The sequence below is a fragment of the Oncorhynchus kisutch genome, linkage group LG4 (assembly GCF_002021735.2).
Source record: "Oncorhynchus kisutch isolate 150728-3 linkage group LG4, Okis_V2, whole genome shotgun sequence".
Taxonomy (NCBI): domain Eukaryota; kingdom Metazoa; phylum Chordata; class Actinopteri; order Salmoniformes; family Salmonidae; genus Oncorhynchus; species Oncorhynchus kisutch.
Window position 1 is genome coordinate 80,028,463 of NC_034177.2, and position 24,763 is coordinate 80,053,225.

General features: G+C 42.4%; 3 protein-coding genes across 5 annotated transcripts in view; 2 read left to right on the forward strand and 1 right to left on the reverse strand.

Moving 5' to 3' along the window:
- LOC109890051 (1-phosphatidylinositol 4,5-bisphosphate phosphodiesterase epsilon-1) overlaps window positions 1–10,466 on the reverse strand; it is a 35,256-nt gene extending 24,790 nt beyond the window's left edge. For all 3 annotated transcript variants that reach the window (XM_031823751.1, XM_020482017.2, XM_031823752.1), the window contains exons 1-2: window positions 10,221–10,466; window positions 8,359–9,781 (exon numbers count right to left, since the gene is read on the reverse strand). In XM_031823751.1, the coding sequence (XP_031679611.1) occupies window positions 8,359–9,552 (1,194 nt within the window). In that variant the 5' untranslated portion in view covers window positions 9,553–9,781; window positions 10,221–10,466. The remainder of the gene's footprint in view (window positions 1–8,358; window positions 9,782–10,220) is intronic.
- A 465-nt stretch (window positions 10,467–10,931) lies between these two features.
- LOC109888824 (ribosomal protein 63, mitochondrial) lies at window positions 10,932–12,269 on the forward strand. Its single transcript, XM_020480000.2, has 2 exons — window positions 10,932–11,062; window positions 11,783–12,269. The coding sequence occupies exon 2, from the start codon at window positions 11,827–11,829 to the stop codon at window positions 12,136–12,138; it is 312 nt and encodes a 103-aa protein (XP_020335589.1). The 5' UTR covers window positions 10,932–11,062; window positions 11,783–11,826; the 3' UTR covers window positions 12,139–12,269.
- Window positions 12,270–14,583: 2,314 nt separating this feature from the next.
- The window catches only part of LOC109888825 (potassium voltage-gated channel subfamily H member 1-like), an 88,475-nt gene continuing 78,295 nt past the window's right edge, over window positions 14,584–24,763 (forward strand). Inside the window, exons 1-4 of the mRNA XM_031823753.1 lie at window positions 14,584–14,838; window positions 20,294–20,417; window positions 23,981–24,087; window positions 24,444–24,572. Of these exons, the coding sequence (XP_031679613.1) occupies window positions 14,766–14,838; window positions 20,294–20,417; window positions 23,981–24,087; window positions 24,444–24,572 (433 nt within the window). The 5' untranslated portion in view covers window positions 14,584–14,765. The remainder of the gene's footprint in view (window positions 14,839–20,293; window positions 20,418–23,980; window positions 24,088–24,443; window positions 24,573–24,763) is intronic.

Sequence of the window (24,763 nt, forward strand, 5' to 3'; positions counted from 1 at the left end):
ACGACTAGATGCTCTCGGACTGAGAAAACATAGTCAGATGAAGAGAGAGCAGCTGGAGTAGAAGTATTCTCTGGGGGGATCCATGTCTATGTCAGAGCCAAAAAGTCAAGGTTCTGAAGCGCAGCATAAGCTGAGATGAACTTGACGTTCTTGACCGCAAATCGGCAGTTCCAAATGCTGCCAGAGACCTGGAATTCAACATGGTTTTTGCGTGCAGGGTACACTAAATTAGAAGGGTTGCAAACAAGAGGTGGGGAGCGTCTGTAAAGCCTACAGGGAAAAGTGCGAACAGGTATAGAAAACACACACAGTTGCCAAACCTACAATAGAGCAAAACGAGATCATCAGAAAATAACTAGGTAAGATACAATCTGTGCCCTTGAGACCTGGCCACATTGGTAAGAGCCAAAACCATGGGTCGTATTCATTAGGGAATAAATGGAAGAAAATGGACTGAAACGGGGAGGGACTATACTTGGAATTGTCCAATAAGAGCAGCGTGTTTTTGTTTTCTGTTTCTAAATGTTTTCCCTTAATGAATCTGATCAGCATGCACTGCGCTGGACCAGAGGCTTCCACAGATGTTAGGAGAATGGCCTTCAATGGACCTCATTTGTCAGATGATTGTATCGTCAAATCTGGTCATTTCACTCAAAGCTCAGGATTTTGGTCGATTTGAAGATGATCATAGGGTGCAACGCAATTGTCTATAGTGGTGTCCTCCACTCATCTACACTCCATTCTGTACTGATCATAGGGAAGGTGAGAGCGATATCTTCTTAGTATTTGCATACACCAGTCGGACTGGTCCAGTCCATTTCTTTTACATCAGAGAAGATGACTGTAGGAGATGAGGAGAGGAAGCCTTGGTTATTTAGTGTTGTTGTTATATGTGGTTTTGTACATTTGTAAAGTTTCAATATAAGAACATATCTAGTAAGTTCTAGGCTTACTTACCATTCAGCTTGTTGCTAGTATTGTACAATCAGGGTTGGGGAGTAACGGATTACATGTAAGGGATTACAAAAAAACGTTAACTGTAATCCGTTACCAGCAAAAATACCAGACGACTACTTTTAAATTCAGAAGGATGTTAGCAAAAAAATATATCTTTGACACTTCTCTGTTTTCTCAATGACATTCAAATCAGAATTGAAAAAGGCACAAATTTAGGTTTGTTCCACCAGAAGTGTATTTCTGATCAATTTGATGTTATTTTAATGGACAACAAAAAATTTGCTTTTCTTTCAAAAACAAGGACAAGTCACCCCAAACTTTTGAATGGTAGTGTATATACAGTGGGGCAAAAAAGTATTTAGTCAGCCACCAACTGTGCAAGTTCTCCCTCTTAAAAAGATGAGAGAGGCCTGTAATTGTCATCATAGGTACACTTCAACTATGACAGACAAAATGAGAAAAAAAATCCAGAAAATCACATTGTAGGATTTTGAATGAATATATTTGCAAATTATGGTGGAAAATAAGTATTTGGTCACCTACAAACAAGCAAGATTTCTGGCTCTCACAGACCTGTAATTTCTTCTTTAACACTCGTTACCTGTATTAATGGCAACTGTTTGAACTTGTTATCAGTATAAAAGACACCTGTCCACAACCTCAAACAGTCACACTCCAAAATAAACTATGGCCAAGACCAAAGAGCTGTCAAAGGACACCAGAAACAAAATTGTAGACCTGCACCAGGCTGGGAAGACTGAATCTGCAATAGCTAAGCAGCTTAGTTTGAAGAAATCAACTGTGGGAGCAATTATTAGGAAATGGAAGACATACAAGACCACTGATAATCTCCCTCGATCTGGGGCTCCACGCAAGATCTCACCCCGTGGGGTCAAAATGATCACAAGAACGGTGAGAAAAAATCCCAGAAGCACACGGGGGGACCTAGTGAATGACCTGCAGAGAGCTGGGACCAAAGTAACAAAGCCTACCATCAGTAACACACTACGCCGCCAGGGACTCAAATCCCCCTGCTTAAGCCAGTACATGTCCATGCCCGTCTGAAGTTTGCTAGAGAGCATTTGGATGATCCAGAAGAAGATTGGGAGAAAGTCATATGGTCAGATGAAACCAAAATATTACTTTTTGGTAAAAACTCAACTCGTCATGTTTGGAGGACAAAGAATGCTGAGTTGCATCCAAAGAACACCATACCTATTGTAAAGCATAGGGGTGGAAACATCATGCTTTGGGGCTGTTTTTCTGCAAAGGGACCAGGACGACTGATCCGTGTAAAGGAAAGAATGAATGGGGCCATATATCGTGAGATTTTGAGTGAAAACCTCCTTCCATCAGCAAGGGCATTGAAGATGGAATGTGGCTGGGTCTTTCAGCATGACAATGATCCCAAACATACCGCCCAGGCAACGAAGGAGTGGCTTCGTAAGAAGCATTTCAAGATCCTGGAGTGGCCTAGCCAGTCTCCAGATCTCAACCCCATAGAAAATCTTTGGAGGGAGTTGAAAGTCCGTGTTGCCCAGCAACAGCCCCAAAACATCACTGCTCTAGAGGAGATCTGCATGGAGGAATGGGCCAAAATACCAGCAACAGTGTGTGAAAACCTTGTGAAGACTTACAGAAAACATTTGACCTCTGTCATTGCCAACAAAGGGTATATAACAAAGTATTGAGATAAACTTTTGTTATTGACCAAATACTTATTTTCCACCATAATTTGCAAATAAATTCATTAAAAATCCTACAATGTGATTTTCTGGATTTTTTTTCTAATTTTGTCTGTCATAGTTGAAGTGTACCTATGATGACAATTACAGGCCTCTCTCATCTTTTTAAGTGGGAGAACTTGCACAATTGGTGGCTGACTAAATACTTTTTTGCCCCACTGTATATATCCATTGATTGTTGAAGAATATAATTTATAAATCCTTCATGAGCTTAGTTCAACTGTCGTACTCCATGACAACCCCAAATATAAGCTTGATTTATTTCAATGTTTGTAAACATTGTAAATATAAACAAACACTGTATAGCCTCATAACATGGTTAAAACAATCATTTTATATCATGAATGGTCAGTCCTCGCTTCCATAGCTCTGTCTATTCATCTGAGAGTGGTTACATTTCTCCAGGCCCATCCCTCAACTTTTCACCAAAACAGAGGCGGGGCATCCATTTTGTTATTGTTTCATCTGTGGATTTGACCTTTAAACAGCTGCATATTATCAAGATAAAGTGTCACCAAAAGAAATGTAAACAATAGGCAAATGCAGCACATGGCATTTATTTATCAACTCAAATCAATGAGCCCAATCCGTCCTCCATGACAACAAAATCATAAACATCGAGGAGGGGTGGCTAATAATATAAGGGCACAAGGCGAGACCCAAATGCAGACACAGGAGTCAGATGGTAGTGCTCCGATATTTATTATAACAAAGGGAGTAGGCAAAGGCAGGACGGGGACAGACGAGAATTCATAAACCAGGTCCAAACAGTACCAGACGATAGGCAGTCTCGAGGTCAGGCCAGGCAGGGGTCAGAAACCAGATCGGAGTCCAAAAACAGTACAAGGGGATAGGCAGGCGCATAATCAGACCAGGCAGAGTGGTCAGGCAGGCGGGTTCGGAGTCAGGACAGGCAAGGGTCAAAACTAGGAGGACTAGAAATAAGCAGAGACTGGGAAAAATAGGAGCAAGGAAAAACGCTAGTTGACTTGGTAAGCAAGACAAACTGGCACAGAGAGACAGGAAACACAAGGATATATACACCGGGGATAAAACGCAACACATGGAGGGGGTGGAGACAATTACAAGGACAGGTGAACCAGATCAGGGTGTGACAAACAAGTCCTTAGTTTTGGGGTCATGCTCAGGTAAAACAATTTGGCTAATCTATACTTCCATATTTCCAAATCCTATTCTTGAAGATCAAGGGGTTTAACATTTATTGGAATGACTGTAATTCTGATAGACTTGTTTTTTAATGTAAAGATATCATTTAATGCTATTATTATTATATGTAGTAGAAATGTTTGTCTTCTTCTAAAGCCTCTACAGGGGAAAGGGGAAAGTAATCAGATAACGTTACTGAGTTTGGGTAATCCAGAAAATTTTGGACAGGTAACTAGTAACTGTAACAGATTACATTTAGAAAGTAACCTACCCAACCCCGTGTACAATGATTTATAGGCCTAAACCAATAATGAAAGATTATATCTGTCAGATAGTAATAAATGTTTATTACCACCTGTAAACTAAACTGTCTATCAACAACTGATAAGCTCTTTACGACCCCTTTAGAAATGATACATTCAATGTTAAGTGTTACTCAAATACCGTTCATATTGTATATGGCTTAAAACTCATGTCAGTTTATACATTTCTATCTGTTTAAATCAAATGAAATAGAACGACAAATTTAGTCAAGTGGAACGAGAGAGAACACCCTAATACATTTCATCTTGATGTTCTGCTGCTGTTCGGGCAATTTAAAGGATTGATTAGGGACTTATTTGTGGAGGAATGTAACTTGTTTTTCTTGGTGATTTCTGATATTTTATTTGTGCTTCCCATGACTGTGTTTTTGTATTTTAATGTGTATATACAGTATATAATATATATATATATATATATATCGCGCTTGGGTATAATGTGTATATTATGTTGTACATACAGGACACATTTGTAAAAGAGACCTTCAGTAGGTCTCAATGTCTTAAATAAAAAATATGTTTTTGTCAAATTGTGGAAGGTTGCTACAGATGTTGGCCATGGACCTATTGGCCAAGGACAGTCTATACATTGGCTAGAAACTATTCTGCCATATTACACCAAACCAGGGATACACATCCCTCTGCAATAGAATCTTGTTAAGGTTTTTGGTATCACTTCAGCCATCCATACAGCCTTTCATATACTATAATACTACAGCACTTGTCACAAGGATGCATGTAATATACTGTACTGCATGTTTGCAATGAAACCATCTGAAATGATAGTTGTGCCACAAGATCATGTACGGAACCCCTGTAACACTATAAGATATACTGCCATAAGCAACACTCTGCCTATCTTGTAGGGTTTTACCTAACAGTTGAACAGAGACAAATACGACCCGCATTTACCATCAGGAACACAATCACACTCTACCTTGAGCGATCACCACTGATACGAATAACTAAGATGATAGTATGCATAATTTGATGGAAAAGTCAGTTAAGTACTAGTGCTACTGCTTTCATTGAATAAACTATCTGAATGACAAAGACAATATATTTGACTTACATTAGAAAATCATGCCTAATGCAATACAGCCTCCACAATTAGAGTATGTTTGAGACAGAGATATGTTTCAGACTGAAGAGAAAGAGCATGTCTGAAACCTAAGAGGAGAGAGAGGGAGCAAAACTAGAGAGAGGGGGTGGGGAAGCTCCCCTTATATGGTTAGGGAGACTTGACATTAGTCAGAGGAGTTATCAGGAGAACATGACCATTCTCTATAAAACACATCACGTTGCTCTTCTACACAAACCACTGCAGTTTGGGGCGATCCGTGAAAATCTCTATATTGTGGAAACAAAGCCTGATGCTATCACGTTAGGTCGGCAGTGACTGCACTCAAGAAAAGACTCACACAGGACACACACACGCACATGAAAATCACTCCTTAGCCTGAAGTGGCCCGCAAAAGCTAGCTTTTCCCGTGGTGCGAATGGGAAGACGCACAGGAGGGTGATCACGTGTGTTAGCAAGGCTGGGGTAATGGGTTCGAGCCTTGGTATGAGCCGGCTAAGGAGCAAACGGTACTCGCTAAGCAAGCAGCGTGAGGTCCTTTACACACACAGTTACCAATCACATTGTCTTCATCCCACACTATTGAGTTCAGTCAACCTTGAAATTACCTCTTTAAACCCTGATCACTGAAACAGATTCTGGTATTATTTTCTACAGAAATAACTTAACAAGGATCTTAGAGTCTTATTTTCTGCTGAGACCACGGTGGCTCAGTACAAATATCTATTGTACAACAACAGTTGCAGTTAATTTCATGTCTTCTGCTGTCAGTTGAATCGGCCATGCAATTTATTTTCAAAAGGAGAGCATTTAATTGACCCTAATTCAAATAATAAAGTATTTATTACAGACTATAATTTATTGATAATTTGAATCAGGTGTGTCATTGCTTGGACTGGAGCAAACATCAGTGTTTTTCAGATTAGATTGGACACTTCTCTGTGCCAATGGTTTAAGTGAGAAGTAACAATATATATCATACCACTAGGTGGCAGTCTAATGTATTATTACCAGCAGCGTACAGTCTATTGCTGCTGCAGAATAAGTACTGAATGAGAAGGTCTGCAGTCCATTCTCTGAGGTTTACTGACTTCTAAAGGGGCAATCTGTGATTGGTAAATACTTTTCTAAAACGTTTGTCTCCAAAAGTGGCAGGGGCCCCACTTTGTTGTCATTTGAATCCCAGACTAGACTGCATCATAACCCCCTCTGAACTCATGCCACTCCTCATTCTCCCTTTTAGGAATGTACTCATAACTCTTTATTGTGTTGGACCACTGTACACACTGTCATGTTTTAACAACTTTACATAAAATAATTGAGGATAAAACATAATAAAGCCCAAAGGCATTTTTCCATTTGGGGTCCTGAGAAAATGCATTTCTTAAAAGTCAACACAGACATCACCATCTTCTCATGATTCCTGGTGAATGTGTAAAGCAGACTGAAGACAGACCACCCCCCTCATCTCTCCTGATTCCTGGTGAAGGTGTAAAGCAGACTGAAGACAGACCATCCCCCTCATCTCTCATGATTCCTGGTGAAGGTGTAAAGCAGACTGAAGACAGACCATCCCCCTCATCTCTCATGATTCCTGGTGAAGGTGTAAAGCAGACTGAAGACAGACCACCCCCCTCATCTCTCATGATTCCTGGTGAAGGTGTAAAGCGGACTGAAGACAGACCATCCCCCTCATCTCTCATGATTCCTGGTGAAGGTGTAAAGCAGACTGAAGACAGACCACCCCCCTCATCTCTCATGATTCCTGGTGAAGGTGTAAAGCGGACTGAAGACAGACCATCCCCCTCATCTCCCATGATTCCTGGTGAAGGTGTAAAGCGGACTGAAGACAGACCATCCCCCTCATCTCCCATGATTCCTGGTGAAGGTGTAAAGCGGACTGAAGACAGACCATCCCCCTCATCTCCCATGATTCCTGGTGAAGGTGTAAAGCGGACTGAAGACAGACCATCCCCCTCATCTCCCATGATTCCTGGTGAAGGTGTAAAGCGGACTGAAGACAGACCATCCCCCCATCTCTCAGTTCTCTCTAATCATCCTTATATGACAGGTTCTTCTTTCAATAGGCTGTGACTGTTTTAACCTACTCTGGGTCTACCTACCAAACAATTCCCACAGGTTGAAGCTATAAGTAGGCCAAGTACGCAAGTTGTTCCTTTTATTTCTCCTGAAGCTTGATGTTTTTGACTCAGCAGCACCTTCAAAACAAACTCTGGAGCGTGAGTGCTTTGTTTTCCACTGACTCTATTTGTTTTGCACGGTTGAGATTGTAACCACATGCCAAGTGATTGTGATGTAATGGTGTAGCCTAACTTTTCCTTTGGGTGTGTACCCACTAGTGCAGAGCAGCCCAGGCCCTGTAGCTGTGTCGCAAATGGCACCCTATTGCCTTTATAGTGCACTTCTTTTGACTAGGGCCCATAAGGCTCTGGCCAAAAATAGTGCACTATATAAGGAATATGGTGACATTTGAGACACACCTCTATAATACAGGCCTCTAAAGTTCTACTTAGTTAACCACCCCTCCCCTTTGCTCTCCTACCCAGCTGCCCCAACCCCCATTGCCACTGCAGCTCAGTGAGTTTTGGCTGCAGGTTGGCTTTTATTGGGGTGACTCATATACTAGTGGCAGCTCTGCAGGGAAGTCACTACAAAGTCATACAATCAGATGTGAAACCTACACCTAACCTTAAGCAAACTGATAACCTTATGCCTAACCCTAACCTTAAAATAAGACCAAAAAAGATACAACAACAACAAATTCATACATTTTTTACATTGCCACTGGCCCGTCTAGTGGAAATCACTCAGCTAAGCCTCCAAGATAAGATTCATCCCAAAATACGTCAACCTGAGTTTTGGCTCACGCTACACAGTGTAGCACTGTACCATTTTCTTTTTTTACACACGTTTCCTTTCTGAAACACACCGTGCATGTGTTTGTGTGGGTATGGTCTAGGTGTGTGTGTCCAGTGTAGTCTGGGGATTTTCCAAAATAGTTTTAAACTAAAAGTGACACAGTTTTGCTCAATGGAACCATTAAAGCTAACTGTGTGTATGCTCTTACCTCAAAAAACAAGTCTCCTGTTTTTCCAAGGAGAAGTTTACACACTTGCAGATGTAGACTCTGAGAGGTTGAACTGTGTCCACTGTATCCCCCAGAAGTTTGGTGGCCATCCTCATCCCACACCTGGAGGGGCTCCCTTCTGCAGACAGTGTTCCACGCCTCCTCACCGATCCTCCCTGTGGGTAACGTCCTGATGATAGCCCTGGTTCCTGTACACATCGACTTCTTCACCCTCTGGTTTTCCCTCAAAAATCTGCGGACCAGGACCGTCGAACACTCTTGCATATTATATGAAAAGTTATCCTCAGCCTCGCAGTCAGATCCTAACCTATTGTCTGAGGCCATCTTTAAAGCCGTGGGGCTTTTGGAAGGGCTGGCGGGAAGGAGTGCCAATGTAGAGCACATTTTATTTTCGGCTTTGCCCCCTGGGCTGATGTGGCCATCTCTGAGTCTATGGACAGAGCTGGTGTCGGTGAATGTTGATGATGTCACCTCCTCTACGAGACAGAAGGCAAAGCTGCCCGTAGTGACTCCTGTGGAAGATGGCACTGAGGACATTGAGGATTCTGAGCCTGACACCTTGCCCCCTACAGCCTCCTTGCCTCTATCATAACCTAAGGAGGTACCAGGGTAGAGCAAGCCCTGAAACCAGTTCTTGTTACTGCCCCCACCTGATAGTGTTATTGCATTACACAGAGGAGACAACTCCTCTGACTCCAACTCCATGACACTCCTGCACACATCTGTGTCGTGATGCACTACAGTACCTTCAATGCTCTGTGTCACATATCCTGTTTTATCAGCTGTGTACATCTGAGGTGAAATCCCTGCTCTCTGGACTGCAGTGTTACTGTCAGGGTCCTTGCAAACGTCTGTGATCTGACTGCAGCACAGTACACAAGGCCCAAGGCCCTTCCTGAAGCTTGCGTTACAGCAGCAAACCAAAGGTTTACTGGCAGGCACAGTCACACACTCTCTCTGCCTCGATCCAAAATCCAGAGACTCCATTGCACGGCAGCCATTGTTGGAGTGTTTATCCGGTGGTGGTGGCGGTGCATCTGTGTTATCAGACTGGAGTTGAACTTGAACTCTCTGCTGGTCCCCATGTGAGCCCCTGGGCCTCACAGTCCCATGATCTATCTCCTTGGCACATGTCTCTGTCCCGTCTGTGTTGCTGGTAGAGAATTCCTCCATCTTGCTGGCCGGCCTGCCTGTCTGTGTCTTCTTCCTGGTCGGTATTCAGAGATGTCAGAGCATCTAGAAACAGAGGTGGGTGCAGGTGGAGTCCACAACAGCTGTGAAAGCCAGGAGAGTGAAAGTATTTTGTCAATGCTGCATGTTGTTAAGGAGATGTGTCCCTCATGGCACACTTAGAGATTAACTTTGCTGCTGTGCCAGCCAGGCAGGCACACCCCTCGTAAATCTGCAGGAGACAGCAAGAAAACCCAAGTTAGATATAAAATGGCACTGGATACAATGCACCAAGGGAAGTGACTATAATTTGATGATTGAAGGCAGATATACTATACAATCAGGCTTTCCTTCCCTTCCCTGCCTATGGCCAAACAAAGCGAGACAACATTATTAAGACCATATTATGGGGTAACTGTAACAGAGCTCTGTGCAGTGACCTACTGTACGTGCATTAAAGCTCCTAAAGTGGTGAATGAAAAATGGTTAATAGAATATTGTACCCCATTCTCTTCTGCTACGGTAGCCTATCAAAAACCCTGCATTATCAAAGGTTTGTTTGCATGGGATTATCACATGAAAACCTTATTAGAATAATCAAAAGGTCACAAGACTAAAACTTCTCAAATGTTTCAGCCTGTGATCTTGTTGAATGATTAGGTTTTCCTTACCTTAGTGTGGTTGACTTGTGTCTCTCCAGTTTCCTTTCCAGCGTTCCAGATGCGTCCCAGGTCCTTCTCTATTCCTGGTATTATAGGGGGGCTGTGAGGAGAGGAAAAGAGAGGAATCAGGGGAGTGGGAAACAGAAACAGGGATCTCACCGGGCAGGGCTTTCGTTACAGAACTTGGCAGGAGCTTTTTTCCTTTTCTATTCTCACAGCTAACTGGGTTGTTTTGCAATCACACTGGACCGGACCCAATGCTAATACCTTCACAGCGTTTAAAGTGGCAGTCACTTAAATAGACTTGCTTTTATACTCCCATCTATTCAATATGAACTTTGTACCATCAGGTCAATATGGGTGTACAATCAATCATGAGTTGCTTGCTCATTCAGAAAGTAGACACACAAAATAGGGTACGGTTAGGATTTGGTTAATGCAACACGTGCCTACTTTGCAATTACCTTACTTTCCTATTTTAGCAGATTAGATTTGAGCAGCTTTCTAAAGGCATTAAATAGTACCTCTTTGATTTTGAAGAACATGACATTTGATTGGTACAAATGTCTTAACTTATCATAATAAAAACATATGAAACCAGAGGTTTGAAAACATTCCGTCTCTGATGAAACAACTGGATGACTGTTTCTGTGTTCTTGTAACCAACTCTGTATAATAGCGCCTCCAGCTGGAATGGAATCGTCATTACATGTGAAATGGTTTGATTCCTCCTGCATACCGTAGAATTCGCGGAAGAAAGAAATGTCTTTCAAACCGACTGGGGTCACGTTTTGCACGAATTACATGAAGACAACATCAACATTGCTGGATTTGTGTCGGATTACTGACAGGTAGTCCAAAAGAAATGGAGCTAGGAATATTTTTTTTTTACGCGTTTGTAGAAAGTTTCCAGAACATAAATATGTTGCGGATCATCTATTTTTTTTTTACGCGTTTGTAGTAGCTAGCCAGGCGAATGCTACCAACTAGCTAGTAGCATTTACTTTGATAGTGAACACAGCTAGCTCTACTTATCGCGTCAATGATTTGATAAATTATTCGGGGTTTCACTCGTAAAATGATATACTCTGATTACTTGGATTAGTCTGAAAATGGGACAGACCTGTCCATAATAATTTTTGTTCAACCAAATGTAAATTAGCTGCTGTGCATGCGCGGTTCTGTTTGACATTTTTATGGCATTTGTATTTCTAAGTATTCCAGGGTTTTGGAAGAGTATACCCATATATCTCTAGTAATTTTATAGTTTGCCAAATGTAATATGGTCCCGTGTGGCTATACGAAAATAACCATATTATACATCCATTAGAAAACTCACTACTGTAAGCCGGAACCTGCTAAATGACTCACGTTAAATTCACGTTAACTTGTAAAATGTACCTTCTTAATTCATATTTTTTTTTTATGATAACATTTCAGGGGGAATTACATTTTATTCCATTGATGAAATTCCCTTTTTTTTGCCACTACCACCTAGCTAGTGATCAATGCTCCTCTCCTGTAAGATGGAGCCAATACCCACATTTTTCTCTGTTTCTATCATGTTGTAGCCTATAAATCCAGGACTTGCTGAGAAGAACCACCATCCTTCACAATGTTTCTCACCATGGCCCTGCTGAGGAAAGGCATCTCTGGGAAGCAGTGGATCGGGAAGTACCGCCGGCCACGTGCCATCACCTGGCAGATGAAACGCAACATGCTGGTGCACCTGGAACGCGAGGCAGAGAATGAGTATTGGATCTCCAGACCATACATGACCCCAGAGCAGGAGAGAGGACACGCCGCTGAGCGCCGAGCACAGAACTGGCTCAAAATTAAGGAGACCAAGTTTCAAAAGTTTCCAGAACATAAATATGTTGCGGATCATCTAAGTCACCTCAACACAACCAAGACATGGTCCAGTTAATAACGAGGAAGTATTGACTTTGTGTGGGGGGGGATGGAGAGAGGGTTGACTCCGGTGTGAAATGTATGTAATGTATATGAACTATGGAGTGTTGGAAATTCTCTATAAAGCCAGCTCTGATTTAAAAACCACCTGTTCTTTGCTTCATCATACATTTCAAATGTTCTTGTGCATACATCAGTGGGTTTCAAACCTCTCCTTTGGTACCCCCAGATGTTTCACAATTATGTTGTAGGCCTGAACTAGTGTAAAGGATGCCATGCTGCTTGCTTAGCATGCTTCCACTTCCTCTTGATTCAGCTCAAACCCAACACCTCTGCCTCACAAACATGTGTCTGCCCTCCTGAAGCATCTTACCCATTCGTGCCACCGCAAAGCTAGCTTTGGGCAGCGCAAGTGGAGACACTTCAGGCTGAGGAGTGCGTTCCCAGCTCCCATCTGCTACACTAGTTCATATGATTCACCTGTTAAAGGTCTTGATGATCAGTTGACAAGTTGAATCAGGTGTGCAAGCTCTGGAGTAGTTCAAGTAGCCTACATGGAACGGCTTTATGTCCCGATGAGAGGTTTGAGAACCACTGGCGTACTTGACGATGATCTTTCAGAATGTGTTTAAACAGTTTAGGATGCAAATAGACCCACAACTTGTACAAAAGAAGGCCCAAAACTTAAAGTACGAACCACTGCTTTTAATCATGGCAAGGCGACCGGAAACATGACGGAATACGAACAGTGTAGCTATTCCCTCCAAGGCAATCAAACAAGCTAAGCGTCAGTATAGAGACAAAGTAGAGTCGCAATTCAACGGCTCAGACACAAGACATATGTGGCAGGGTCTACAGTCAATCACGGATTACAAAAAGAAAACCAGCCCCGTCGTTGACGCCAATGTCTTGCTCCCTTCACTTCACTTCTGTCATCATGAAGTTCTTTGAGAGACTAGTCAAGGATCATATCACCTCCACCCTACCTGACACCCTAGACCCACTCCAATTTTCTTACCGCCCCAATAGGTCCACAGACGACGTAATCACACTGCACACTGCCCTAACCCATTTTGACAAGAGGAATACCTATATAAGACTGCAGTTCATCGATTACAGGTCAGCAATTTAACACCATAGTACCCTCCAAACCCGTCATTAAGCTCGAGACCCTAGGTCTCAACCCCGACCTGTGCAACTGGGTCCTGGACTTTCTGATGGGCCGTCCCCAAGTGGTGAGGGTAGGAAACAACATCTCCACCCCGCTGATCCTCAACACTGGGACCCCGCAAGGGTGCGTTCTCAGGCCTCTCCTGTACTCCCTGTTCACCCATGACTGCGTGGCCATGCACGCCTCCAACTCAATCATCAAGTTTGCAGACGACACTACAGTGGTAGGCTTGATTACCAACAACGACTAGACGCCTACAGGGAGGAGGTGAGGGACCTCGGGAGTGTAGTGTCAGGAGAAGGTCAGTACAGGTGCATCAAAGCTGGGACCGAGAGACAGCTTCTATCTCAAGGCCATCAGACTTAAACAGCCATCACTAAGATTGAGTGGCTGCTGCCAACATACTGACTCAAATCTCTAGCCACTTTAATCATAAAAAATTGGATGTAATAAATGTATCACTTTAATCAATGCCACTTTATATAATGTTTACATAACCTACACTACTCATCTCATATGTATTTACTGTACTCTATACCATCTACTGCATCTTGCCTATGCCATTTGGCCATCGCTCATCGATATATTTATATGTACATATTCTTATTCATTCCTTTACACTTGTGTGTATAAGGTAGTTGTTGTGAAATTGTGAGATTACTTGTTAGATATTACTGGACGGTCGGAACTAGAAGCACAAGCATTTTTACTACACATCTGCTAACCATGTGTATGTGACCAATAAAATTAGATTTGATTTGTTTCCCAAACTCGGGTCCTGGGGCCCTGTTACACTTATTTTATTTTTGCTTGAGCAATACACAGCTAATTCAAATAACCAACATTAAGTTGACCTGGGGGTCAGGAACGAGTTTGGGAAACTCCTTTTCTAGTGGATGTATAATATGGTTCTTTCAGGATGGTATACCATATATCAGTGGTTCTCAAACCTCTCCTCAGGGATCCCCAGACGTTTCACAATTTTGCTGTAGCCCTGAGTTGGCCCAACTAACTCGCCTAGTCAAGAGCTTGATAATGACTTGAGAAGTAGAATTAGGTGCGATAGCTCCGGAATAGATCAAATACATGGAACGGCTGGGGGTCCCCGAGGAGAGGGTTCAGAATTACTGCCATATATCACCGGCAGATGGCACTCGTAGTTTGAATGAAGAACCACAAAAGCCCGTGGACCACAAGTCAGGCGCGCCGCTGCGCTCAAACAAGCGCGGAGGATAATTCCCTATGCGCGTCCTGACGTGCTGTTGGCGCTCGCTAGACTGGGGAAGCGCAGCCAGCGACTGGGAGAAGTCTTTGTAGCAGTAGCAGCTATAGACGAGCTCTTTATCTAAAGCTCACTCACTCCGTACAGATAAAAGGGACCATGAAGACAGACGTCTGGAGTTATAGTTTTGCTGACAGCATACAGCCCCACCGACAGCTTCCACACACGGACGACTGAATGACGAACCAGGATGGCCGGAGGAAGGAGAGGACTTGTAGCCCCTCAAAACACTTTTTTAGAAAATATTGTCAGACGATCTAACGGTAAGGACCATGCTCCAATGAGATGTGTAATGCCTATGATAATTATCTTGAGAATGGAGTATCCCTAAAAAACTTTTCTGTTGGGGTTTTAAATATTTGGCATGTAAAAAAGCATACGAATGGCTAGGATCGAGAAACTGCGCGATTTTTCTTCCTCGACGTCGTCGTGACTTGGATTCTTCGGAATAACCATAACACAAATGGAAACATGTTCCATGTCCTTTCCAAACATCTATGCTTAGTAAAAGTTGTATGGTAGTTTATGAACTTATCAAATGGGATACAATTACTAGGCTATTTGTCAGGCACACCTCTTTTTTTTACAGTCAGGCTTGGGCACATCCCCAGAAAGTCGCTTCTTATTTTATCCTAAGTGCAACCTTACTTTCATCAGCAGCAACGCACAATTTTGAAAATTATGCAGCCTAAAAATAGCCTAGGCTATTTCTCCGTAGTCTGCCTATACAGTAAAATAAATATTGAATAAACACATTTTTATATACTAAATAAAATAGGATGATTAAATTGCACTTTAAAGTTGTTTGGCCTGTCGGCTAGTTAAACTATACTATTTGCTTATCGTTTTGAGAAAATACACCCGAAATAATAGGCTCTTTGTTCCATCCTCTTTATTGGTGTGTCTTTGAGAGGATGGATATAGTCGTTGTTTTCAACATGCAGTCCAACCTATATACACAGGGCCCATACATGTTTTTTCTTCACAACAGTAGCTAGTAGCTACGGTGTATGGGTCTCATGATTATGCATCGATTACGCATGAAGATACACTACATGACCAAACGTATGTGGACACCTGCTCCTAGAACATCTCATTCAAAATCATGGCATTAATATGGAGTTGCCCCCCCCACACTTTGCTGCTATAACAGCCTCCACTCCTCTGGGAAGGCATTCCACTAGATGTTAGAACATTGCCGCGGGACTTGCTTCCATTCAGGCACAAGAGCATTAGTGAGGTCGGGCACTGATGTTGGCCGATTAGGTCTGGCTCACAGTCCGTGTTCCAATTCATCCCTAAGGTGTTTGATTGGGTTGAGGTCAGGGCTCTGTGCAGGCCAACCAATTTCTTCCACACAATGATCTCAACAAACCATTTCTATATGGACTTCGCTTTGTGCATGGGGGCATTGTCATGCTGAAACAGGAAAGGGCCTTTCCCAAACTTTTGCCACAAAGTTGGAAGCACAGAATCATCTAGAATGTCATTGTATGCTGTACCGTTAAGATGGCCCGTAGAATGTCATTGTATGCTGTACCGTTAAGATGGCCCGTCACTGGAACTAAGGGGCCTAGCCCAAACCATGAAAAACAGCCCCTGACCATTATTCCTCCACCAAACTTTACAGTTGGCACTATGCATTGGGGCAAGTAGTGTTCTCCTGGAGTTTGCTTAACTGCATAGTCAATCAATTCTGCCAAAATAACAAAACAAAGTACATAGTTATTGGTAGCCTACCAAATTTATGAAAGAAACACAAATTAGTAGGACAGGTGTAGGTGGGATGGAAGGAGACATCCATATCCAATGAGGCAGCAAGGCGGGGCCTGGTGGGCAGGCTACATTACCCATGTGCAATTGCACCAGGCCTACATGTTTGAGGCACACCCCAATTTTGGGGACACCCCTCATTCATGAGCATCCCTCCTTGGACAATCAACTACACCTTTGCTTTTGTAAGAATGACCTTATGTAATACCAAAATAAACTAATTGAATGGCACAGTCCTCAATCCATTAAGGTTTTCTCCTCGTCAATTCAACATTTTCAGAAAATACTGTTGTCAGCCATTGTTGCCCAACTGTAGTCTATGGGGGCCCCACTGTCTGTTTAGTGATGTATAGTGGTAACCAATGAGTAGAAGCGCCAACCAGAGTTGTGTTTATTAGGGAAGCATTACAGTTTGTGTAACTCTAGGTGTACAAGTCCATTTTCTCCTGTTTGGTTCCCTAATGAACAGGACCCTGGGTGAAGCACGGCAGCCATTATACACCAAGCTACTCCACACACCAGTCATAGCAGGGCAGAAGGAGACACTTGGCATGGATTAGAGTGGACTCATTGATCCAAGTTCAGGAGGAAGAGTGACCAAGGGTATTAGTATGATGCATTGAGACCGGGCCATAACCCAAGTTGTGTAGCTAGTTCATTGGGATTTTGCAAAGTCACACAACTACTCCTTTTAGTTCAAGAGCTCAAAGAACGTGCGTAACTCAATATGTTGACGTGTGAAATGTTGGTTGTGGAAAAAGCATTGCAAAAATCACTCAAATGAAACGTACCAGTTTGTTTGAAATAAGTTTGTCACTGTTACTTTAACCATTTTTCTTTTCAACTTTTCAGTATGGACATTATCACATAGACAGACAGGTATAAACCCAACCCATGTTTTGTAGTGCTGCTGCTCATGTTTTCCCCCTAATCTCACCGTCTATTAACTCCATGTACTATGTCTGTTGTTCTGTACCAATTGCTGTTCATTTGCAAAGCAAATGAATCCAAGTCTATGACATAGGCTTAAAACCCTGGCCTGGGGACAGACACCTGCTTCTTATTGCCACCTGTTCTCTTTTCATTTAACATCCTTAACTTCTACTCATTTTGGTTCATAGACACTACCCAGTTAAAGTTTCGGAGACGTTCTGTGCTTGTAACTGTTTGTGACTGTTAATTCAGTTCCTAGGACAGTTGTTCTTTGTTGGGGCATAGATGACGGATGTTTAGCTACCTATCAGCGACGGCATCCTACGGTTGTTTTAAAAAACATTGTAGAATAACATGTTGGCATGGAACGTTCTACTTCATAGCGCTGTAGTTGTGCTTGTGTCAGTTATGTTAGTGTTTGTCTTCATTTATCTTGGGGAAGTTTGTAGTTTGGTAAGATAGTTTGTGTATTTTCTATTGTTGAGTAGTACATTTCGTTTGTGTTTCGTTGCCATTCCATGTTGATTCCGTGTGACTTTTTGACACCACAGACATGACATCATTTTGTTATTTAGTATGCTACTGTAGCATGCCCCTTTTAATGGATGCCAGGTGGACTATGTACTGGCAGATTCAATTGTGCTTTTTTATAACAACAATGTAAACAACATATTATGCAATAGTGGAGGAATCAACAAAGAGAGAGATTTCCCTGTAGTCTGTCAGGCATGTACCTGTGTCTGTCAGTCCCCTAATCTCAGAGCTGACAGGCCAGAAACCTCCCGAAAGTTAACGACAAGGAGACAGAGCTGAAGCACACACACACACACACACACACACACACACACACACACACACACACACACACACACACACACACACACACACACACACACACACACACACACACACACACACACACACACACACACACACACACACACACACACACACACACACACTGTGCTATATTGTCTTAGTGATCAATACAGAAGCTATACTATTCGATACAAACTGCCAGCACAGCAGTTTCATAAATGAGACAGACAACACCATGTTTACGGTATGGAACAAATATAAACTCATTTGGGTACTATTGTGTAAACATGTTTTCTCATGGTAATGCTATTTTGCCTTCAGAAATGTTAAATCCTGCCCGGCAACAATACAAGGCCCAGAGTACCTGGAGGAATTTACAGTAGCATGTCTTTTAAATGCTGCATGGAATGAAATCTTGAGGCTCGACATACACTGCTACGATAATTATTCTCCTCTTCCCATTTTCCCCCCTGGATTCTGAGACGTTAACCTACTTTCAAGAGGGTGTTTGTGATGAGCGAGAGAGCGAGAGCGTGCGCACACGTGTGTGTGTGTGTGTTGCTTCAGAGGATTGGAGTGAAGTTAAGTTTCCCTTTGAACATGCAGAATAACAGAGATCAGTGTTGTTCATAGGTATTACACCCAACTCATATTGGGACAGGGATGTAACTGCACAGTGGTGTGAATGTACAGTATAACTCCTTTGTGTTCTGCAGTCAGCAAAGGGTTAAATCTGGATTTTATATTTGGTGGAAACCATCCCTAAGATTTGGGAGTTTTCTATAATCCTTTGTCAGAAGTATCCTTAGAATATCTTCTCTTCCATAAAAAGATGGTGGAACACAGCAAATGAACTGTGTGTGTGTATGTGTGTGTGTGTGTGTGTGTGTGTGTGGCCAGTCCTGTGCATGAGTCCTGTTCACTCCAGTTAGGTAATACAGTCAATGGTTGAAGCTTTAGGTGCAGACTTTCCTAGCTTTGTAGCTGTCTGAGTAGCTCCTATGTCAGTCATTTGTGAATGGATCAAAAGCCTATTTGATCCTCATCACATTGACTCTTGTATTGTTTTTTTAGAGCTTGCTTTTCCTTCCTGCCCAAAATCACAAATTCATACAAATGTGATATTATACATGTGCTATCTAGTGGCATAGAATCGCCATTGTCAGCATAGAAGTGTGCTGTGGTAAGCTTCAGTGAGTCTGTTGGCTGGGACAGACAGGCGTTTCTATGCCTTTCTGTATATCTGAAGGGGTATTACATTACATAAGGGAAAGAAACAACAAACGATCATATTTTATAATCACCTGGTAGTATTTGTTAACCTGTTGATGTTTAAGTTTACTTTAAACCTCTGAGAAGTTTATGTTCTCTGTGAGAAATCATCAATTGTACATGTATTGTACCAGGAACACTTGGAGTGGGATTTTGACAGTGCTAAAAATGGTATCACTTTACATACTCAGCATCATAGCTATCTATTTCAAAACAAATCTACACTCTTTGATTTAAACCCTGTGTGGATTGTCTACTTTCTCATAGGTACAATGAGTGGTTTTGAAATAAATGCGGTTGTCTCCAGTGTTGGGAGTGACTTCTCTAACACAATCTGCACATTTTTGTTCGGTCAAAATGAAGCCCCAGGTGTCATGCTTATGTAGGCATTATGTCATGCTTATGCAGGCATTATGTCATGCTTATGCAGGCATTATGTCATGCGTACGTAGGCATTATGACAGTCTTATGTATACCCCTTCCAGCCTAACTGAAACTAACCCTCCCCACATGCAGTGCTTACTTACTCAGCATTAAGGGTAAGGATGGTCTGAGACTGAGTACAGTACCCGTATGTGAAGGATTATTCTGCTGCTCTGTTTTCACACTGTACTGTAGTGGCTTCCATCGTGCGATATGACTGTGCTGTCGCCTGTCGATGCCGACCCTGGATTGGTGTCAACACCATTTCACTTCAGTTTTTTTGGAACTCACTGAAATTCAATTCATGCATTTGGATTTTCTTTCCAAATTATGAATTCAATTCAGTTCCTCATCATGACTGTACTGAAATGTAATTGGTCCCAATCCTGCCCGCCTCCACTCTTTTCCCCCACCCCACGTAATGTGTTGTTGATAACTTTGAGCAATCTCAAACGAGTGAGCCTTACCTTCTACTCTGTTCCCCCTCATCTTTGACAGATACCAATTTTGTTCTTGGGAATGCTCAGATCGTGGACTGGCCCATCGTCTATAGCAACGATGGCTTCTGCAAGCTGTCGGGGTACCACAGGGCAGAAGTCATGCAGAAGAGCAGCACATGCAGGTACAGTAAATTGCCTTCCATCTGTTTTGTAGATTTATTTAACAGCAACACTGAACAATAACCGCCTACATCTCAGAAAACACTGAGGTGCAGTAGTGCCAGAGTTAGCTTTCTTGTACTTGTTGTTGGGTTCTTCTTCTTCAGCTCATTTTACTCCATCGTTCCTACATGCAGAATTATGTTCAGATAATGTATATTCAATGACCAGATTCTTTGCTTCGTTGATAACCTCTTTTACTTCAGCCCAACAGGATTATAGAATTATGCCAAAAAATTTACATTGAAAATAAAAATTGAGTAAAACAAGAGAATCACCTTTCCTTGCCAAACTAAAGCCCATACTCTACAGCTAATCCCAGTCAGCAAAAAATAAGAAACAAACCCCTATTCAGACTCTCCGAAGGTGACTTGTTCAATGTCAGCAAGCTCTGCTTGCTCAGCTCCTAACAAAGCCAGATGAGTTGTTGTGTGAAAAAGGGTGTTTTTAAAGCTCTTCTTACGCATTTGACAATTGCTGGGATAAAGGTATTATATTCCTTATTTAAGGTACTATTCTCTGTTCTTTAAGTTCAAACTAAAGTTGTGAGAACAATGAGCACATCTTCCATATAAAAACAACTGATAACTTGACACCAATACACTTTTCACAGTACTGAGCCGAACTGTACTGGGCGAGCCTGGTGACGCATCACCATAGATTCTCAGACTGTGTTGGGAAGGACAACATGAGAAAACATCTGAGCCAACACATTGTTGTTTGGGTCGACCATATAGTGGGGAATAAAACAACATTTCGGGAACCTTACGGTAACCTTTGTCTGGCAATTCTAGCTGAGAACAACCTCCGTCTGAAGGGAACGGCACCGATCCTAGCGCTTGATGTGTCGAGACATGTTCCTGTCAGGAGTGATGTCAGATGAAGCCGACAGTCTTAGGGAGATGTTGCACCCTAGCAGTTATTGTCTTAATCTTCTTTTGCAAAACATTTTGCTGCAGTGTGCCCTAATGAACACAACCCAGACTGCCGGTGCATGGTGTGTCAAGATATGTTCCTGTCAGGAGTAATGTCAGAAGAAGAGACTAGTCTTTGGGAGCCGTTGCGTCTTCACTCCTCTCGAGCAGCCCCCAAAATAGTCTCATTAGAATGACCCTGTCATTCACAATTCAAAGCTAACTGAACTCCAGACTTATTTATAGACACACTGGAACAGACCATACCTCGAGAACTGCAATCAGTGGTGTGAAACCAGAGTGTGTTAAACCAGAGAGAGTTGGAGAGAGAGTGTGTGTGTGTATATATACACAGTACCAGTCAAAAGTTTGAACACATCTACTCGTTCAAGGATTTTTCTTAATTTTTTACTATTTTCTACATTGCAGAATAATAGTGAAGACATCAAAACTATGAAATAACACATATGGAATCATGTAGTAACCAAAAAAGTGTTAAACAAATCAAAATATATTTTAGATGATTCAATGTGGCCACCCTTTGCCTTGATGAAAGCTTTGCACACTCTTGGCATTCTCTCAACCAGCTTCATGAGGAATGCTTTTCCAACAGTCTTGAAAGAGTTCCCACATATGCTGAGCACTTGTTGGCTGCTTTTCCTTCCCTCTGCGGTCCGACTCATGCGAAACCGTTTAAATTGGGTTGAGGTCGGATGATTGTGGAGGCCAGGTCATCTGATGCAGTGCCATCACTTTCCTTCTTAGTCAAATAGCCCGTACACAGCCTGGAGGTGTGTTTTGGGTGATTGTCATGTTTAAAAACAACAAATGATAGTCCCACTAAGCGCAAACCAGATGAGATTGCGTATCGCTGCAGAATAAATCACCAGCAGTGTCCCCAGCAAAGCACCATCACACCTCCTCCTCCATGCTTCACAGTGGAAACCATACATGCGGAGATCATCCGTTCACCTACTCTGTGTCTCACAAGGACATGGCGGTTGGAAACAAAAAATCTCACATTTTGGACTCATCAGACCAAAGGACAGATTTCCACTGGTCTAATGTCCATTGCTCATGTTTCTTGGCCCAAGCAAGTCTCTTCTTCTTGTTGGTGTCTTTTAGTAGTGGTTTCTATGTGTAACGGTTTTCTACTATCTCCTCCTCTGACGAAGAGGTGTAGCAAGGATCGGACCAAAATGCGGCGTGTAGATTACAATTCATGTTTAATGAAAAAAAACACACTAAACAAACACTACCAAAACAATAAACGTAATGAACGTAATGAAAACCGAAACAGCCTATACTTGTGTAAACTAACACAGAACAAGGACATCAAGACACTAAGGACAATCACCCACGAAACACTCAAAGAATATGGCTGCCTAAATATGGTTCCCAATCAGAGACAACGATAAACACCTGTCTCTGATTGAGAACCACTTCAGACAGCCATAGACTTAACTAGAACACCCCACTAAGCTACAATCCCAATACCAACACACCACATACAAAAACCCCATGCCACACCCTGGCCTGACCAAATAAATGAAGATAAACACAAAATACTTCGACCAGGGCGTGACACTATGCAGCAATTTGACCATGAAGGCCTGATTCATGCAGTCTGTAGTTGATGTTGAGATGTGTCTGTTACTTGAACTCTGTGAAGCATTTATTTGGGCTGCAATTTCTGAGGCCAGTAACTCAAAATAATTTTTTGATATGTATAGTGTAATTGATGTGTAGATATGTGGAGTGTAAATTATGTTTATTGATGTGTTCGTGCAGGGCTCATCTGACAAAGAGACCTTGGTCTCAGCATCTCCCTGCTTAAAGGTTAAATAAAGTGTGTGTGTGTTGCTACAGAGATGACAGTTGGCTGGCTGATCTTTCTCATACCTTTCTTGGAAAGAACCTCTGGCCCACTGTGTAGCATCATGATCAGTATGCTACCACTGTGCTGCTGGAGCATTCTAACATTCTATGGCGGCAGCACCTCTGGGACCACCAGGCCTTTCACATGATCAATTCCACCTCTAGCACACCTGAGTCTAGCTAATGAACCAACACATTAGTTGTTTAATCATCAAGCCATTGACTAGCTGAATCAGATGGGCTTGAACAGATCTACTAGGCCGGTGTCTACAAACACTTCCTTAGGTGAGAAACAAGACAATCTGCCTGCCACACCTCTCTGCCCACACGGGTGTAATCTGTGATGGGATCTGGGATTTGACTCGCTGATGTTGAGTCACTGTGAGGCCGAGGGACAGAAGTGTGTGTGTGTGTCTTGGAAGAGTCCCCTGATGGTGTCATCTCTGTTAGCATCTACAAGCATCAGCCCATTCGGCCCACAGGGACAGGCCTGTAAGGTAGGGAGAACGTTTAGGCAATGAATACTCCCGGGGTGGGGGGGCGAGAGAAATAGACAGTTAAGAGTCAGAGCGAGGGAATGAGAGAGAAGTGAAAAGGACAGAGAATTCAGATTATGACATTGTTTGTGCAATCATACGAAAAACTGGTAATTACACTTAACACACCCTCTACGTACTTGAGTTTTAATGGTGTTTTTTGTCATAAAAATAAACCCATTGTTTTGTGTTTCCTAGCTTCATGTACGGGGAGCTCACAGACAAAGATACTAGCCAGAAAGTACGGCTAACGTTTGAAAACTACGAGATGAATTCGTTTGAAATACTCATGTATAAAAAGAACAGTAAGTACCAATTGAATATATATATTTTTTAAAGCCTCATAATGCAAATGTATTCAGCCATTTCTTATGAATATGTACAATGATGTTCCAACGCCGCATGGAACAGCACGGACGCTGGCGATCAGGGGCCGCATCCACAAAGCGTCGCAAGAGTAGGAGTGCTGAGTTAGGATCCAATTTGTCTTGTAGATCATAATGAATCAGGGGGGACCTGATCCTAGATCAGCACTCCTACACTGACATGCTTTGTGAATACAGGCCCAATTATAACTCCCCAAATATGTTCCTGTTGATGGTTGTTCTACTGCTATAGATGAAGCTGTGTTTATTCACCAGTGTATGTTCTCTTGTCTCAGGAACACCGGTATGGTTCTTTGTGAAGATAGCCCCTATACGAAACGAACAGGAAAAAGTGGTGCTGTTTCTGTGCACCTTCAGTGACATCACAGCCTTTAAACAGCCAATAGAAGATGAAACCTCGAAAGGTGAGTGACAGTTTGAGTGACAGCAGAGGATGTGATCCTACTGTACCTTCCTGGGATAGTCCCCTATAGATTATACAAATCAGTCTTTATTATACAAAGCTTTTTAGGGTAGTCTGTGTGTGTGTGTTTTACAATAAAATATCATAACATTAGTATTAAAAAAAATGTTTTGTCTAAAGCCTTTATCAGGG

Excerpts from the sequence above, each read along its gene's own strand:
- LOC109888824 (XM_020480000.2), top strand. The coding sequence starts at position 11,827 with ATGTTTCTCACCATGGCCCTGCTGAGGAAAGGCATCTCTGGGAAGCAG.